Source organism: Cebidichthys violaceus, unplaced genomic scaffold (genome assembly GCF_023349555.1).
Source record: "Cebidichthys violaceus isolate CVI_PGR_0920_01 unplaced genomic scaffold, fCebVio1.0.p SCAF_70, whole genome shotgun sequence".
Taxonomy (NCBI): Eukaryota; Metazoa; Chordata; class Actinopteri; order Perciformes; family Stichaeidae; genus Cebidichthys; species Cebidichthys violaceus.
The window spans coordinates 790,035-809,243 of NW_027176928.1; the positions used below are offsets into that span (position 1 = coordinate 790,035).

The 19,209-nt window shown below is 43.1% G+C and overlaps 1 protein-coding gene across 1 annotated transcript; it reads left to right on the plus strand.

The window, feature by feature from the left end:
• On the plus strand, window positions 1-16,134 carry LOC137891795 (protein sprouty homolog 3). Its single transcript, XM_068736594.1, has 2 exons — window positions 1-650; window positions 12,792-16,134. The coding sequence occupies exon 2, from the start codon at window positions 12,878-12,880 to the stop codon at window positions 13,784-13,786; it is 909 nt and encodes a 302-aa protein (XP_068592695.1). The 5' UTR covers window positions 1-650; window positions 12,792-12,877; the 3' UTR covers window positions 13,787-16,134.
• Window positions 16,135-19,209: the final 3,075 nt, after the last annotated feature.

Sequence of the window (19,209 nt, forward strand, 5' to 3'; positions counted from 1 at the left end):
GATTTTATTCTAAAGTTCAGTGTTTAATCTCTGAAGCTTCTCACTCCAACCAGCTGCACTTTTTCTTTTTGCAACCCCAAAATATTGAGCTGCTGCAAGTATTTGATTTCATTTCTTCCACTCTGCATGGAGATACCTCTGCTCCTGGACTCTCTCTGAAAACTGCACACTGAAGAATTAAAGTGTCTCTGAAGCTCGCATGTCCTCACAACTTGGACAGAGAGAGAGGAGCACTCCGATGCAGCGAGCGTGAAAACGGGACCGGTTGGAGGTCAGAGCGCTCCGGTTGGAGCTCCGGGAAGAAGAAGAAGAAGAATAAGAAGAAGAAGAAGAGGAGTAGGAGGAGGAGGAGGAAGAGGAGGGAGAGCATCCTCCCAGCCTCACAAACACACACCCTTAAGACAACCAAGCTACAGTGATCTTATAGAATACTGTTGCTGGACATCAAAGAACCACACCGTGAAATACCATTAACGCATCACAAGAAATCACAAACGTACATTAAGGTAAAGATAAATTCATCACTGGGTTCAATAGACGTACTATAAGTACTATAAGTTCATACACACACACACACACACACACACACACACGGACACCCGGGACGCCCCCAGCACGCCGCCGCAGGATGGATCTCCCACCAATCAGAGGTAATCATGAATTCGTCCCGTTCTGCTGATGAACTATTGATGCTCTGCGTGACCCTGCGATGAAAAAAAAAAAGTTTCCTAAATGAGGAATTATTCAAAAAGGTTTGTGCAGCTTTAAATTAACAAGGGATTTTTTTTTTTTTATTCTTTACTAGATTTCAGGGGAATATGATAGAGGTGATGAAACGTGTCTCTGTGAGAGAACAGGCAGGAACCAGATGCAGACGGACAGGATGTTCAACGTGTTTGTGTTGTAACACTGCTGACGATTTTGTGCACATTTTGCTTGTTTTCTTTGGTCTTGAGATTAGAATCAAGTTTTTGGTTTCTTTCTCGTCTGTGAATGAATTGGCGAGCATCTCGTCAAGCGGGAGACGGACGAAGTCCAAACTCACAAGATCCGACGAAACATGAAACAAAAGAGGGCGACCTGGTTTAAACTCCTCTGCAGCTCACGTATGACAGATCATCCGGTGCGTTTCCTCTTCGCTCTTTGAATTGGTGTTCAATTATGCAGCTGGTGAAAAGCTTTAAATGGATTTCTTATTCTTCCTCTCCATCTTGGTTGTTGGGTGGATGAGTGTGTGTGTGTGTGTGTGTGGGGGGGGGGGGGGGGGTGGGGGGGGGGGTCGTCCAGGGAGGATGGGTTTATAATCGTGTAAATCTGCTTCGCCCCTGGTGGACGGATCGCCTGCAAGCTTTAATTTAGTCACGTTGACAGAAAGTCTGCACGTTAGATTTGTGCTTTTACTGACTTTTGGAGAAAGTTATCTGACTTTATGTAGAGAGATCTGAACGATTCCTCCCAAAGTGAAAATGCTCGTATTAACCGGTTGTTAACATCAGTCGTAGCTGTCGCTGTGTGTGTCTCTGTGTGTGTGTGTGTGTGTGTGTGTGTGTGTGTGTGTGAGGGGGACATGTGGGGTTGGGATTGATTGTCCTCAAGGTCGGATGCAGAATGTCAATACCCATCTCCGCTGGGGTGGGACAGGAGGGGGAGGTGGGGGGGGGGTGTTGTTGGGCGGAGGGAGGGATTGACCAGGATGGATGGATGGATGATAGAAGGGAGGGAGGGGACAGTTTGTGTGCAGAGGAGAGATATGGCGGATAGATGAACGGATGATGAAATGGATGGATAGCTAGCTGGATGGCAAGGCGGGGGGGGTGGGGGTGGGGGGTTAACGCCACAGCTAATGCGTTGACTAATGCACTATAGAACCACACACTTGTAGAAACAGAGATCAACAGTAAAAAACACTTTGTAAAAAACAGCCTGGAGACAGAGAACGGAAACGATGGGGGACATCTGGAGGAATGCAGAAAGTTTTGACTTTGTTTGTGATTGAGGTTTTTTAATTTCCAAACATTTAGACGAAGTAAGAAACGTGCGGGAAGAGACGCTCACTTTTAAATCAGGAAAGAAAAAAGACGGCAGTTAGCGATTAGCAACCCTCAAGACCGTTTGTACAAATGTCTCGTGGTGTAGTTTCTCCAGAGGCCACTAGGTGGCACAAGAAAAAGAAAAAAAACAGAAAGTAGTCAAAATGAAACTCCCCATTGGAAGCTGGAGATCTCTCACAGTTCTTGAATTCTCAGCGGATTGATCGATTGGTCGGTTGACAAAAAAAGTTTGGCAACTGCTTTGATTATTTAACAATTGTTCAAGTTATTACTAAACAAGAAAAGGACAAAATGCTGACAAGTGGGACTTTCATGGAAGTGCGCTTCCACAACAATAATACCTTTAAATGTGTATTACAGAAGAAAACAGCACTGAAGCAGAAGTTGAAGGTCTCGACTCTCTTTCAAAGAAACTAAAGCTCAATTTAAACTAAAGATGTCAAGTCGAGAATAAAATATTGAAAGCAATACGATAATCTACAGTAACGCAATACAGAGGGAGTGTTCGCTCCCATTTTTCGTCTTCCATGCACACAAAAATACTTCTTGGAGACACAAAATTCCCATAAAAGACATAACGTTTGTCTGCTGTGCATCGTGTGTGTTCAAATAGGACCTTTAATTCTGCAGACGTGCGTGAAAGCCGATAATATAAATTAATAAATATATGCTACACTTTGCTTTTCGCTTTTCACGAGTTGAAGTAAAATCGAATTTTCTAAGCACAGCAAAGACTTATATCTCTTTAATCTTGGTCATACATTTTTCATGTTGCGCTCCTTTAAAACTCGCCACACCTGTGTAACAATCCTGCTCTTCAATCAGCGTTAATATGACACACCTGATGGATTACCTTGAGTGCATTAACACGGACATCTTTTTACAAATTTGTGCTCAAAATTTGAGCTGAATAATTCTGGAAAAGACTTGCGTTTCTGTTTTTGTTCTGATCACTTTTTAGGCTTTTTATGGCTGCTGCTTGTCACTTGTGATTCAATTACCAACATACTGTGATTCCCTGAACTCTGCACATAGAAAAACTATTCGTGTATTGTTTAAGTCCGACTTAAGACTGAGCTGAGACCCAGACGAGCAGCTCATTTATTTACAAACTAACATTAAATATCAGTAATCAGTGAAGGAAGCATGCGTGAAAACATCTGAAGCAGAGTGGCCTCCATGCTTATGTAGTGAGCCTCTATAACCAGAACCACATGGATCAGGTGTAGCTCATCAACTGACGACCATAGCCTGTCGCCATCTTGGCCTTTTTGCAACCAGTGAACAGGAAGCGACCATATTTGGACTGAGGAGGAGCGACGCGGAGACACAAATAGTGGTCTATGTGACTCTAAATGGACCATAGTTTACTAAATGAACATCATGCTGTATTGAAGAAGACTTGAAACTAGAGATTGAGACCATAAACTCATGTTTACAATGTTTACTGAGGGAATAAATCAAGAGAGAAGTAGAGTCATTTTCTCATAGACTTCTATACAACCAGAGGAGTCGCCCCCTGGTGGACACTAGAGAGAATGCAGCTTTAAGACACATGAAGCTTTGACTTCTCTGTTCAGAACCGGAGGTTACCACCTCATGAAAAGTTACTCTTCATTTTTAGTGTGTTTTCCTACGTAAGTCCAGCAACATGTGTCACTAAATACTTAGTTAGGTTTGATGAAAGATGGTGGTGATGCTGAGCATATTGTACCAGAACCAGGATGGAATCATCAAACATCAGGAGTCGATGGTTCTGATGGTTTTCGTTTGTGATCTTGACGGGTCGGGTGGATTGACACGTGACTGGTGTCAAATCATTTCCTTCTCTTGTTTAGACTGCTCTTATCTCCTCTCTCTACTTCTGGCTCCACCACTTCCATTGTTATCATTATTAGTATCATCGTCCCTCACTCGTTCGCTGCCTCTCGTCCTCCCTCCCCCACTCCCACTGCCTGGACTTGCTGGTCTGCAGTGTCTATTTCAGTCTTTCCGTTGGGGTCAGATTCGGCACATCCGGTATCTCATCCAGTTTATTGTCATTCAATCCTGCTGTGCTCCCGGAGGGAACCGGGGGGAAGGCCCCTGGGTCCTAGAGCCTGACGGGGCCGCAGACATACGTACCCAGAACTACAAAGACCTTTTGAATCTGCTGGTTTAAATGTTTTTAACTCTTTGACTTAATTTACCATACTTATTATTTTACATGATCTTTAAAAGCATTTTGTGATGACTTTGCATCTTTGTTAGAATTAGTCTTTTACTTCTGTCACACGTTTGATGGCATTGAACAGCGAAAAAACATGTTTTTCCATCACATTGAAGTTTGGATTTTTTTAATAAATCTATTTTATATTGCTGCGAAAATATCTCCTTCAAATAACTTAAGTTTCTCTCGAAATACTACATTTTATAAGCTTGTAGACATCATGATGAAGTTATACTTCACCTGTAGCCCAAAAGTCATTTTAACTAAATGGAGCTTGAACGCATCATAATGTAACTCAATGTAACCTCCGTTAGCGTTAGCCGTTAGCCGCTAGCTCCGTTATTTAGCCAAGCCGGACTGATCTGCCCACCAGCTGCTAACAGCTAACAGCTAACGTTAACTAGCTCTCCTGTTGATTTCAACACCGAACACAATTTAGAGTTATCAGCGTAAAAAAGGCTCCAGGAGAGTGTTTAACCACAGGTGTGTAGGTCTAGTTTGCACATGTGCAGTACGGATCAGGTAGCGAGGGACACGTGTTGTTGCTGTTCCCGTGAAGCGTAAAATGAGCTGATATATAATATGATAACGACATATCTGATTGGTGCATAGACTCGTTTACTATAGCCAGTGTTTCTGGTACTGGTATCGGCATATTCAGATCTTTTTGGATGTTTTAAAAATGTGGTTATTGTTAGGAAACAAAAACACTTCGGGTTTGTGATTACGGTTAATAAAAAGCCAGTTGGAAAACACACCTTGACCTCCATCCAAACCTTCACTTTCTGCCGCGCGGCACACGTGACTCACTGCTGGTTTCATTCAATAACTGCTGCACACTCTGAAGACGGAGTTGTACTGTTGCAAGCAAAACACAACCTACAAAGTACTGGATGCATTACTACATTTAAGAAAAGGTTTACAAAGCACTGAAAGAATCTAAACACTGCTTACATATTGATGTATTATTAATGTAATCAGTATTATTGTTTACAGCAGCATGCTAAAGAATCCGTAACTTTACTTCCATGTATGATACGGTCTAAGTTATGAAGACAGATGATAATAACTACTTCACTGAACATTTAAATAGTCAGTAGTGAGGATGTAATATAAGGCAATACTCTGTGGTGGGAGTGGGGTTACTACACTGGGAGCTCATGACCTCAGTGTTTCTATAATCTAAAATCTGTCTTCCCTTACTTCTCTGAATGCACAGAGTTTAAATTAATATTCATCTTCTCTGTTGCTTTTAGCTCTTTGTTGTAGTTGGATCGGTCAAACCAGGAGATCTCTGTGTAACCTCCGTACTTCAGTAACGGCTCTTCCATAGTTATTTAAAACCAAACAACAACGTTCTTCTAAAGTTAACCGAGTAGTTTTGTTGCCTGAACTTAACTCTTTTGTTTCCTTTGAGGACAGAAGTTTGTTTTGAGAGGACTGCATGCATGAAATGGACTCCTGTTGCTGGACTTTTGCAGGAAAACAAAAAAAATGAGGACTAACTTTTTTCCTAAGATGTCATAAAACCGTTGTGGAGGATGCGTTGCATTATTGGGTCATTCATGTATTATGAGGGTCACTGCTGAGCTGCAGTTGTCAAATATAATTAATATAGCAAATTCATAAAGCTCTAATCTCCTAGATCTCCTCAAAGAATGTTTAATACTTTGGAGAGGAAGAGGGACACAAAGAGCAAAGAAGGAAAAAAAAAAGGGAGTGAAGGACAGGATGGAAGGGGAGAGCGAAGGGAGGAGGCGATGTGAGAGGGTGAGAGGAAGGGAGGAGAGAGGAGACGACAACAGGAAAGAAGAGGAGGAGAGGAGAGGAGAGGGCAACCCCTCCTCATTCCAAGGCGAAGGGTCACTGCAGTCAGTTTTAAAATAGCCCGAAACCATGATGTCACCGCTGAGAGATGCAGCGATGCTGCGTCCGTTAAAGACCGTCGACCGTCGGACGGTCGAGTTCAGACTCAGCGGGGGTCGGTTGACAGACGAGGGATCGGCACAGTTCACCGGGTTCTGTTCACTAAACACTTAGAAAGTGAACTACCGAACAGCGGCGTCACAAGAACAACAATAAGCTAACGGAAAAATATGGATTAGTGGTCAAAACAAGAGTAAAAGTTTAGTTTTCAACCAGTCAAACTGCAAGAAAGTCAATGTTCGTGCCATAGAAAATACATTTTATATCAAAAATAAGTTTATTAACGTTATTGGTGTGTCCACATATTACAAGAAGTATGTCTGTATCTACTGCTGCTAAATTTAGTTTAAATGAATTTAATACATTTAAACTCTTAATACAGTTCATGACCTAGGCCCACTGAAACATATTATGATGTTATGTGTAAATATGTGAAGCTAAAACCAAATATTGGTTTCCGTTCATGGCCTATAAGCAGTTTTAAAAGTTTAGATGCAAATGTGAATCTGTCAAATATTAGGATGTAACAAACAGGCAGACATTTTTGAAATGTTGGTTTTCTGTGCAAAGAACAGAGATCATTTCATTGAATTTATTCGACATCTTGTGTAAACTGGGATTTGAAATGTGCATAAAGAAATTTTGATCAAACCATATTATAGTTTATTGAACAACGAGCAGCGGAATGTTTCTGCTTTCTTTGACACATGTTCATGTAGAAGAACCGCCGCGTAGAGTTGCATCAGCAATGACAGCCAAAGAGGGGAACATTGTGGGCTGGAATTAGTTATCATTATATCACCTTTCTTCCGTACTTCCCAGCGGTACATAACAATTATTCCTAAAGATATATTTAATGGTATTAAAATGACCTGCTGTGGACGGGCAGCATAGCGGTAGTGACGGTGTTTTCTGCTGGTGTGATGATGCTGCTGACTGAAACAGCAAACAGAAATGTCACAACATTCACACTTTAACTCTTCAGGTGTGTGACGTCTCCTGACAGCCAGCAATCAGAGACTTCAGTAGATTAAAGACTTTTTAAATACACACCCAGGAAACTGAATTCAGTGATTTTTACGCGTTATTGAATGTTTTATATGTGAACACGAGATTCACTGCAGACGGTTCAAACCCAGCAGTGTAAATGTTGATTGGGCAGCAGTGTGTGTGTGTGTGTGTGTGTGTGTGTGTGTGTGTGTGTGTGTGTCCCATGGCAGGGGCTCAGTCATTACTGATACTCCCCCAGCACAAAGGTCCATCCTCAGGTTTCCACTGACGGCCTCTTGAAACACCAGCTCTCTCTCTCTCTCTCTCTCTCTCTCTCTTTCTCTCTCTCTCTCTCTCTCTCTCTCTCTCTCTCTCTCTCTCTCTCTCTCTCTCTCTCTCTCTCTCTCTCTTTGGTTTTGCTTCACTAACGTTACACAATGCAACGTTTGGCAAATTCATCACAAGTAAAAAAACAACATATTTTTGTCCTTTTTAAAAAGAGAGGATGGGAGTCTCTCTCATCATCTTCCCTGTCTCCTCTGAGCCAGATGGATAAGTCACTCATTGTGCAGTCGGCCATGTTGGTTCGGTTTCAACCATAAGCGTGCTTCCCTTGAAGCTTCCCCTGAACTATGGACTGTGGAGGAGATGGGGGGTCATATCCATTGAAACAGATATAGACCTAAATTACTATTGAAGACTGTTTTAGTCCAACACCCAAGCCAGAATGAAATTGACTGAAAGGGCTGTTCAAATTGAACTAGAAAACAACTGGTTCTGGGGCTTAAAACAGCTGCTTGCTTGACTAGAAACATGTTTGCGGGACTCGAAACTGCTGGTTGTGTGGCTATAAAATCGCTTTGGTTTGCAGGACTAGAAACATGTTTGCAGGACTAGAAACATTTTTGCATGACTAGAAACATGTTTGCGGGACTAGAAACATTTTTGCGGGACTAGAAACATGTTTGCGGGACTAGAAAATGTTTTGCGGGACTAGACACATGTTTGCGGGACTAGAAACATTTTTGCGGGACTAGAAACATGTTTGCAGGACTAGAAACAACTGTTTGCTGGACTCAAAACTGCTGGTTGTTTTGATTCGCATTGCAACGTATCTTGGCGTGTTACCGCCACCTGTTGATCACCGCAACACTGTGCGTCTTCGTGTTTTCTCACAAGACAAACAAAACGGGGACCCACTCGTAGAAACTCACACAGGGAACCTTAAACACACGTGTGACAACACACACTGCCCTCATCTCCACTGGTAACGTGAGAGGGAAAGGTGCTGCCTGCCCTCCACCATCCTCTGACACACACTGCTCTCATGCCAGCAGAGCCAGACTGAGCATCACTACCCAACACACCTGGAGGTCTCAGGACAGTGCCTATTCATGTCATGTGTTGATGCTGATTAAAGGCCCAATGAGAACGATGCTACTCGAAACAATATTCAAGATATAAATAAGAGTTTCTATTAAGTCTGTATGTGGAAAAATGTGGTTTTGTGGTTTGTTTTGCAGCTGCTGAATTATGTTTTCAACATGAAGTAATCTTTTTCTAAGTCGATAACGTAAAACTGATCATGTCCACATATCGTACGATATGCGGATAACGTAACTATCGTGACAGGCCTACTCCACCACATTTTTCCAGACAAACAGCACGGCCTCTTAACTTTCTGACACGAGCTAAAGTATTCGTGCCGTGTTGGGGGAGGGGTTGACGGTGGTTGGCTCAACCAGTAAGTAAATATGAGGTCATAACTTTGGACGGCAGGCCTCTTCTTTTGAACAATTAGATGGGCCGATAGGCCGGCAGAGTAAGAGCGAGCCGCGGCCGCCGCTCCGCCTGATGAGATTAGTCACCAGGACCCTCTCCTCTCTCCGAGGACTAATTTGAAAATGCATCCTCGTCTAACCAACCTGGGCCTTCTTATCTGCTCCTCTGTGGCTGGACCTCTGGAAGGAGGGGCACTGAGTGACGGCTACAGAGAGACGCTGGAGGGAAGAAGAACCTTTATGTACAAAAGACTCTCCTTGAAAGCCTGGAGGACAGGAAGCGGTTTTGTTATATTTTGGTTTTTTACAGTCCAAGCTTGCTAATCACCCCTCCTCCCCTCCTCCCCTCCAAGTGATGGATTGCCATTCTTGGGTTTCATCCACGTCCCCCATCCCTTCTGTTAGCTCCGCTCTTATTGCTTTCTCGCTGCATTTTCCCGAGGTCACTCTCTGTATTTAACTCTTTGGCTGTACATAACAGGGCACATTATATAATGTCATAATTCACCTGCCTTTAATTAAGTTGTTTGGGGACAATATGATACATGTCAAACGATTGATTCTTAATTTACACGTGTGAAGAGTTTTGTTTGATGTGACATAACAGTGGAGCATTTATTTAATTCAGCAATTAGAAATAAAGAGATCAATCAAAAGACGATTAACAATTGCACCAATTTTAAAAGGTGATTAACCGTTTAAAATGTTTTACTTTGCAATGACAAACCAAACACTGACTCAAGAGACAAACTTTCAAGTTTAAATGTTACCTGCAGGCCACCGTAGTTCTCTGCACGCTTGTGAAACTGCAGAGTGTAAAACCGTGACGCCGTTGACCTCGCTCAGTCTTGGAAAGAGAGGAGTGAGCCGTGGCATGTTTGGATGGTCGCAATCTGCAAACACACCACTAGATGGCACCGCATCCGACACATAGTCCCTTTAAAGCTGCGAAGATCAGGTAGAGAAGATAAAATGGTCTAAAAGTTGAAGGAAACTAGTTTGTACAAATTGTCATCTGAGCTGAGGCAAATGTGTTGTTACCTGTTCTGCTGCGTGAGGTGGGTTTGAAGGTCCGATTGTTGGTTTTCGGAAAGTTACAAAAAGTACAAGATCCCCCAATTCCGACATGTTAAAGGTCTAGGGGGGTTCAGGTGTTGTTTCACGATCCGACATCCATACCCCTTAACAGAGGATGGCGGTAATGCATCAAATGACCACCTTTAAACTCAGACCCCCTTTCCACCCAAATTAGTACGTGAAATACGCTACAAAAAGACGATAGACTTGTTTCCCAGTCTAGTGTGTCACGTTCTACGTCTCATTGGCACCGGGTTGATAGATTGCTTTGACGTATTTTATTTTGTCAAGATTGTATTTTTCCACAATCAGTGAGTTAATGGAGTCCGTTGGCTTTGAGGAGAGCATATTAATTGTAATGTTTCGCACGTTAATAGTTTGTAAAAATTGTCGAACTTGATTTTATTCATTATTCATTATCACCGAAAAATTTAAATTAGCGTCCTATGCCGATAAATATTCGAGACTACTGCAGTGATTCGTCCTGGGAATGAATGCCGATTGTAACCTTTCCCACTAAAGACAAAAGCCAGATGTTAGCGGGTGTTAGTGGGGCTTAAAAAACAAAGACGTAGAAGAAGAAGAAGAAGAAGAAAGTAAAGTGCTGCTCAGGTCAGTGTAGAAAACAGAAAGTCTTAGATTCATTAACAGTGTTTTATGAATGCATCTGTATTCACGTGGACGTGGCCTAAGACGGGTATTTGCTGCTGCTTCCTCTTACTTCCCTCCTCCATCTAATCTCATGATCCGAGCTGCTTTTAATGCATTTCCATTTGGCCTCATTACTCTCCGAGAGGACTGGCACCATGTGAGGAGCGAGCCAGCTATCTCTCCCCCGCGGCCACATGGCAAGACTGCAGTTTCTTTGTGTATGTAAAAAGCTCAGCGTGTATGTTTGAGTGTACAGTGTTTGTGCATGCTGGTTCTTTATCATACACACAAATACAAAGAAACACACGTTTCCCTTCCAAAGTGAGCAGCAGATATGAAGGGTTTGGTCTTTTCATTCATCTGATGTCTGAGCAGGGAATCAAATCAGCTGCACTTTCTGCTGGACTTGGATCTTTTATTTAATTTACTTTTAAGCTCATGCATTTACTGCACTCATAAGCAAATTTAGATTTAACTTTCAAGCATTTAGTGGCAGTCTTACCCGGCATTAGAATGATACTATATTGTGTATTCCTCAACTTAGTATTTTCATATAGTCACGTATAGTTTGTTATTTAGCTTAGTTACACCATAGCTACTTAGCACAGCCAAAAAAGAGTTCCATATTAACAAATGTCTTTTTTTGTAGTAGCTTTAGCTTTCTCAAAATCAATATTTCCAGAAACAATGTCCCGGTTACTTCAGATAATCCACACACTTTTCAATAAAAAAAAAAAAAAAAGAAAAGTTCACCAGGAAATAGTCCAGGGTTGATTTTTTCCTTTTTTAAAAGGCATTTATTAGTAGCTATTAAAGAGCCCACGTCCTAAGGCATCTTCGCACTGTCTTTAACGTTCAGCCGCAGCTTCTGCTCGGTTGAAAACCACAAACCAAAACTCAGTGCACTTTATATTTAATCTCTGGTTTTCTAAAAAAACCTTTTCAATGAGATTCTGCTGAATGGGGGCCAATCCATATACTTGTAACGCTCGTAAACCCTTCAACAGGAAATGTGTCCGTTGATTTACAAACATTCATTTCAGAATTAAACCTGCGACTTTACAGTTCCTTTATGGCCCCTCTAACTGCTTGGCATGGCGACGCTGCCAGGCTCTGCAGGTGGGTTTTCCTCCGTGGCAGCAGCAGCTGTGTTCAACAGATGCTAAATTACAGTGTGGACCCGATGGTCGTATCTCTCTGGCTCTGGCAGGCTAATAATAGTGTTGGCCTGAGCGGTGGAGAACCTCAAGCGGTCATGATGACATGGCTGATGGTTTAGTGGAGGCTGTGCTATTTGGAGAGTAATAGGCTACCTTTTAGCTGTGTGTAATGTGGTGTCCCCTCTTAAATTTCACTTCACATTAGGCGTTTTCGGACCAAACAGTTCTAGGGACTCCCTGAGAGGAAATGTCCATTGGGGAGCATTCAAGGGCTTTTTTGTTTGCTTTGTTCGCTACGTTCGTTATGTTTAATACGACCGTTATGTTTGCTTATGTTCTTTTTTGTAATACAAGTATAAATAAGCAACTCAATGTATTTATTCTGTGCCATTGGGATAGCCTTTGTGCTAACGTTACTTTGTTAGCCTTTGTGCCACTGGGATAGCCTTTATGCTAACGTTACTTTGTTAGCCCTTGTGCTACTGGGATAGCTTTTGTGCTAACGTTACTTTGTTAGCCCTTGTGCTACTGGGATAGCTTTTGTGCTAACGTTACTTTGTTAGCCCTTGTGCTACTGGGATAGCCTCTGCACTAACGTTACTTTGTTAACCCTTGTGCTACTGGGATAGCCTTTGTGCTAACGTTACTGGGTTTATCTTCGTGCTACTTTTTCTCGCTGAGCAGTGACTCACAGTGGGTGTGTGCTCATGAACCTTTTAACTTCTGGATGTAATCGTCAGTTCATTTGTCAGTGTTTTCCATTTTCTTTGTTAGGAGCTGTTGTATGTTGTTTGTTGTTTGTCGTTTACAACAGTAGCAATAGTTGTGCTATATGGAACAAATGGAATAAAACTTGCATTGTCTGTATTATAACAGGCTTGTCCGATAAATGTCAACTTTGAATCATTGAAAGTTAAATTTCCCTCCTTTCTCTGTGTGTTTGCAGGTTTATCTGATGTGCCGTGAGCGTTGGGAGCACCTTGCCCCAGCCCCGGCCTGCAGCCCTGGTGCTACCCAGCCTGGCTCACCAGGATGGATCCTGCTCATTCCTTCAGGATGGAGCTGGACGGGCTGGACCTCCAGCAGGTCCCAGTGCTGTCGCTCGACCAGATACGTGCCATCCGGGCCAACAATGACTATGTGGAGAGGCCCGTGGCGCTGGAACCGGCATCCCAGTCCGGGTTTTTCTATGCCCATGACGACCGAGTATACCCCCACTACCCACAGCCTTCTTTCCACTCGGCCCTTCCCCGCAGCCAAAGTCAGCAGCAGCACGCTCACCTGTCCCACCTGAGCCGTTCCAGTACCATAAGCTCTTCCATGTCTCGGACCAGTGCCACCTCAGACCAACGGCTACTGGCGGGTTTGACACCGTCTCATTCTGGCCTCGGTTCGGTGGTCCGTTCTCAGCCTAAAGGAGAACTCAAGCCTGACGCTTCCTTTGGCAAAGGCCTGACAGAGGACGAGGCTGAGCAGGGCCTTCATTTGTTCATCTGCGAGCGGTGTGGTCGCTGTAAGTGCCAAGAGTGCTGCGCCCCCCGCCGCCTGCCTTCCTGTTGGGCCTGCGGACAGCGCTGTCTGTGCTCCGCCGAAAGCGCCGTGGAGTACGGCACCTGCTTGTGCTGCGTTAAGGGCCTGTTCTACCACTGCTCCGCCCAGGATGACGAGGATAACTGCGCTGACCGGCCGTGCTCCTGTGGTCCGGCCCACGCCTGTGCCCGCTGGGGCACCATGGGGCTGCTGGCGCTCTGCCTGCCCTGCCTCTGCTGCTACCCCCTTGCCAGGCTGTGCCTTGCCCTGTGCCAGTGTGCCCACGATCGCACCACGCGTCCCGGCTGCAGGTGCAGCAACACCAACACCGTGTGCCGCAAGATCTCCGCCTCCAACCCTAACCCTGGTCACCCCTCGCTCCGCAGCAAGGCCCTGGAGAAGCCCTTATGACAGGCCTGGATGGGGGCCAGGTGAATCCAATTCCCTCTCAGCCGTCGCCAAAGCAACGCTGTCGCCAATCAACCGTGTCACAGCTGACATTGTGACGACAATGCCAATGTGTCCCACCCACCTACATACGACAAGCCAACCAACCAACCAACCAATCGTGAAGTGTTGTTCACCTAATGTACCTTGAATTTACTTCATCTCCAGCTCAGGAGGGACCAAAGCTTTACTGTGCCTGTTCATGTCGGAGACTTCATGCCTAAAAAAAACTCACGCTGAAGAAGAAGAAGAAGCTGTCGTGCTTTTGCTGGACTGCCCTTCAACCTTAACCAAGACAACCAGACGGAGATCACCTCTCTCCGCATTCTGTGGTGTAGTCTGGAGGTGTTAAAATCTATTTATTTATTATTGATCCTCCTTCCTCCCCACCCTCTGCAGAGAAAACGCACAGACGGGCGATGGACCAAATCAGGAAGGAAAGACGCCCGTGGCGATGTGAAGTGGTCTACGCCAACACAGTTTCTGTCCTCTGAGAAGAGGGAATCAGAAGATGCATGAGAGATCGAGGACCTCGATGACTTTCAGAAAACTCCACAAAAAGGTTCACGATTAATGAATGAAGAAAAAAGACAAAAACGTTGTGCCACGGTGCATATCTGACAAAAGCACCAAGGCATGAAGCGAGAACAAAGACACATCTGTAACAGTTTGACACCAAAAAAAAAAGGGACCATGCACTGTACGAACTGAGTGAATTTCAATGCTATTAAGCTCATTTGTAAAGGAAAAGCACTGTGAGGTAGATGGACGATGTTTACCCCAGCAGCCAAGAGCTGAATGGGGGATTATTTAACCGGAGGGAGGGTGCATCCATTGTCACTAGGCGGCGTGTGTGTGTGTGTGTGTGTGTGTGTGTGTGTGTGAGAGAGTGTGTGTGTGTGTGTGAGAGACTGTGTGTGTCCTCCTACTGTACGACAACCTGTGTATGTAGAAGCTGTGTGTATGTCGTTTTTCTCAGCAGAAGAAGCCTCCCTTGTCTTATTTTTAGCAGCGCTGCTTCAGTGGAGCTCTGAGGGTCTGGTCGGGTTTCCTCCCGAAGTCAGTCTGCCGCCAACCTCCCTCCTTCTCTGCCCCCCCCCCCCCACGCTTCTCTCCTCCTCCCATCCTCGAAATCAAACGATTTTTTTCCTCTGGACCATCTCATTCTCATTCTCATTCAGTCACTACCTTGATCCAGAATGACTGGTGGTGGGACAACAGCACAACACCAAAAAAAAAAAGATTACGGTCATGCCAGTCACTGTCTTTTGACTTCAATGTAATTCGTTAAGTTCGGTTGTATTATAAGCCAGCTGCCATAAGTCTTTAGTGTTCGAAGTAGTAAGGATGTTAATATTTAACTGTTAACCAACAATAACAATTTTGTCCGATTACTGCGATAAGTTAAAATATAATAATATGAAAATGTTTTAAAAACAAAAGCTGAACTTGTAAGAAAAGGCTTGTCACTAAAATGACAACAGCTAGTCCACCTTAATAGGTCAGTCCACCTTAAGCAACCCTGAGTCGTTGTTATTGGTGCATCCGGGGCCAAACCCCTTCTCTGTAATCAAAACTGTAAAACAACATTTTTGTTGCAGCTGGGCGGATTGTTGGGCCTTGAACACACTGAGGAGCGTTGCCCACAAAGCCGCTGTTTTCCTATGAAACGGCGCACCTCCTCACTTGTGCTTTTTCTGTTTGACTCTAAATGGACCATAATGTACTAAATGAACATCATGCTGTATTGAAGAAGACTTGAAACTAGAGATTGAGACCATAAACTCATGTTTACAATGTTTACTGAGGGAATAAATCAAGAGAGAAGTAGAGTCATTTCAGACTAGACTTCTACATGACCAGAGGAGTCGCCCCCTGATGGACATTAGAGAGAATGCAGCTTTAGGACACTTCCACACTGGCTTCACTCGGCAGAACCGGAGGTGGCCGCCTGGTGCTGACGCGTGTCGGTGTGATTAGCCCCTTAGGCACTTTAACCACAGTACAATGCATTAAAGGCACTAATCCTCTCGGTTAACGAGGGTCTGCTATCGGTCAGAAAAACACAACTGTATTAGCATCCCTACGTCTAAGCCTCTAAGACCTAATACAAATCTGTAGCTGCTCTTGGTAATGTGCAAAAAGTTAGAAAATATTTGCTTTTAAAAAGAAACAAAGAAATACAATTACAACCCAACCGGCGAACGCCAGCTGACAACACACACCCATCTCTCCCTCCTGCCTTCGTCCGTCTCTCCTCTCACGCTCAGAGGGCTAAAAGCCTCCAGTTCCTGGTCCATAGAGAGCTGATCAAACAGGCAATTAGCTTCATGATAGCTCTTAATGGGCCGGAGAAGAATGGAGGGAGGGAGGGAGGGAAAGGAGGGGATGATGGAGTTGTGGTGTTTGGCAGATGGACAGCTGATGGGGAGAGAGAGAGAGAGAGAGAGAGAGAGAGAGAGAGAGGGATGCTGGGAGAAAAGAGGTTGGCTGGAGGGGAAAAAAAGAGGATATGAGAGGATGTTGGTGTCGCCATTAATTCAGAAGGAGACCATTCATGCAAGAAAAAAAAAAACAGTTTGCACTTCAAACTGTTTAGCGTCAAATTTAGCGTCAAACGTAAATACAACAGCAGTGGATGACTCGTCAAGGAAGGAAACGCTGATGAAAAACAACACACACACACGGCGTCAGCTGTATGCGTGTGTGTGTGTGTGTGTGTGTGTGTGTGCATGTTTAGAAACGTGGGTGTGTGTGTGTGTCAGTCACACACATACAAATGTTACTTTGCTATATTTTTATATGTAAATATGGGCTATTGACTGTATAACTATTTTTATTCTGCTTTATTTTGTTTCTATGAGATTGATGTTGATTGCGTCTGTTTTCCATTATTGTGAACATTTACTTATTTCCTGTCCACTTGTGATCAATTCAGGAACTTTTGGGGCAACTCTGACTGTAAGCATTGTGTTGGCTCAGTATTATGGTCTGGTTTTCAACCTTTTGGAACACAAAAACATCATTTAGCTTCAAGTAGCATCGGCTGAGCTCTCGGTTATCGGTCTTTAATTCAGACATTTGTGGTTTATTTTTCATCACGAAATAGAAAGTAAAACAATAAGTATTAGTGTTTGAATGTTGCCCCAAATGTTTCACTTTGATAGACAGGTTGGCGACTGTGGAGGACACACTCGATTAACGGACTTAACTGTTTTTCTTTAAATGTTGCAACTTTCTTCACCTTTAGCGTTACTTATGACTTTATTATTCCTATTATTTGAAGTATTGGCAACCAAACCTCGGTTGACATTATGTCCACATTGATGCAGATTCATTTGAAAACAATTTTTTCCCCCACATGTTCATGAAGTAAGCGTTTTCAACCACCCAAAGCAGAACAAAAAATCCTGAGCTTCTCGTAAAACGCTCATGTAAGCTCGTCATGGGAGCCATTTTTTTTCTTTAAAAATAATGCGCTGGCACATTCTATCCTGCATGCATGCTCTGTGAATGAACAAACAACGCTGATATTACAGGAAACAAACACGTTTCTATTGTTGTGGTGATCGAAAACAATAATGTGAACAGGAAACTCTTTAAATGAAAACTTTGTTTTCAAATGCAACTGCATTAATGTGGACATGGGTTACACACACACACACACACACACACACACACACACACACACACACACACACACACACTGTCTCCTCATTGGCTGGATGTCAGACATGGTGCTTGGGGAGATGACTTGAGGAACATTTATTTGTAACCGGATTGTTTTGAGTCAAAGCTGGTTGACGTTACAGAGGAAACTGATGCATATGTTTTAACCGATAATGTTTCATCCGTATTCAGAGTACTCTAATATTTACAGTGACAGTTGTTCAATCATAACCTCTTTAGTATGCAATGTTTCGTATGTACTACAGATACACAAAGAGCAGCACAAGCAGAGGATTGTGGGGCACAAGGTAAATGAACTTCCAGACACAGGCCCAAGTTTCAGGGGCCAGCTTAGCCTTCAGTGTCACTCAGAAAGATACGTAGCAACCAGGAAGAAACTCAAAGTGACCACAAAGAAACAAAAAGAGACAAAACAACTACAAAGAGATGCAAAATGACTACAAAAAGACACCAAACAACCACGCAGAGATGCAAAACAACTACAAAGAGATGCACAACAACTACAAAGAGATGCAAAACGACTACAAAGAGATGCAAAACAACTACAAAGAGATGCAAAACAACTACAAAGAGACAAAACAACTACACAGAGATGCAAAACAACTACAAAGAGACAAAACAACTACAAAGAGATGCAAAATGACCACAAAAAGACACCAAACAACTACACACAGATGCAAAACAACTACAAAAAGAGACAAAACAACTACAAAGAGATGCAAAATGACCACAAAAAGAGGGCAAAACAACTACAGACAAAAAGTAACTGCAAAAGATCGAAACAATTAGAAAGAGATGCAAAATGACCACAAAGAGACACAAAACCTTTTGCATGTCTCAGGGGCTCATTGTCTCATAATTCGTCCAGGTTTTCAAATATTCTCATTTTTATGTTTTCATCGTCTTAAAACTGATTTCCCATTTCAGTCTCTTCAGATATTTTGTTTACTAAAATGATGTTATAACGGGCACGTAAAGGCATTCTTATTTATGGAATTTTTTTTTTTTTTTATATTTGAAAAATATCAAACTTTTAGGGGTGCTGTTGAGGGAGCTAGTTGAATAAATGTAGGGAATGTGTTGAGTAATAAGACTTTTTTCAGTTGTTTTGATCACTTAAAGTCAAACTCTTTCTAGTCACTAGTGTTGTGCTGCTTGAATACCTTCACTTCTGCTGACTCTGCCGTGTGTATCTGTACCTACAACTAAAGCGTTCGTATATATTGGTATTTTAATCCCAAGGTTTCCCAAACACTTCCAAACGTTTTCCGACACTCCTCCCTTAGAAGCGGAGCTCATGTCTGATGCTGTACGTACGCAGGCTGCCACTATAACCACTCGACTTCTCCTCTCGTGTCTTAGCAAGCATCGCTTTTGGTACAAATTGGCATCTTGTATGTTGTAAAAGAATTTAAGGAGAGTATATGGAACAAATATATATAGAAATCTATCTAAAATGAATATATTATATATGGAACAATATGCATTTCACACTTTTCTGTTTCATTGCTGACATTGCTTCATGGGTATTTATTTAAACGGTTGCAACAATAGCGCTAACAATAATCCCGAGGATGGCGTTGATGAGTGAAGTATTTATTTTACAGGTCAGAGGAGATGAAAGAGCGCCGGTGTTGTTGTTCGTCTTTTGATTTGGTTTGTTTGTTCCTCTCGGTGTGGCGTGGCTGCTGCTACCC

Excerpts from the sequence above, each read along its gene's own strand:
- LOC137891795 (XM_068736594.1), top strand. The coding sequence starts at position 12,878 with ATGGATCCTGCTCATTCCTTCAGGATGGAGCTGGACGGGCTGGACCTC.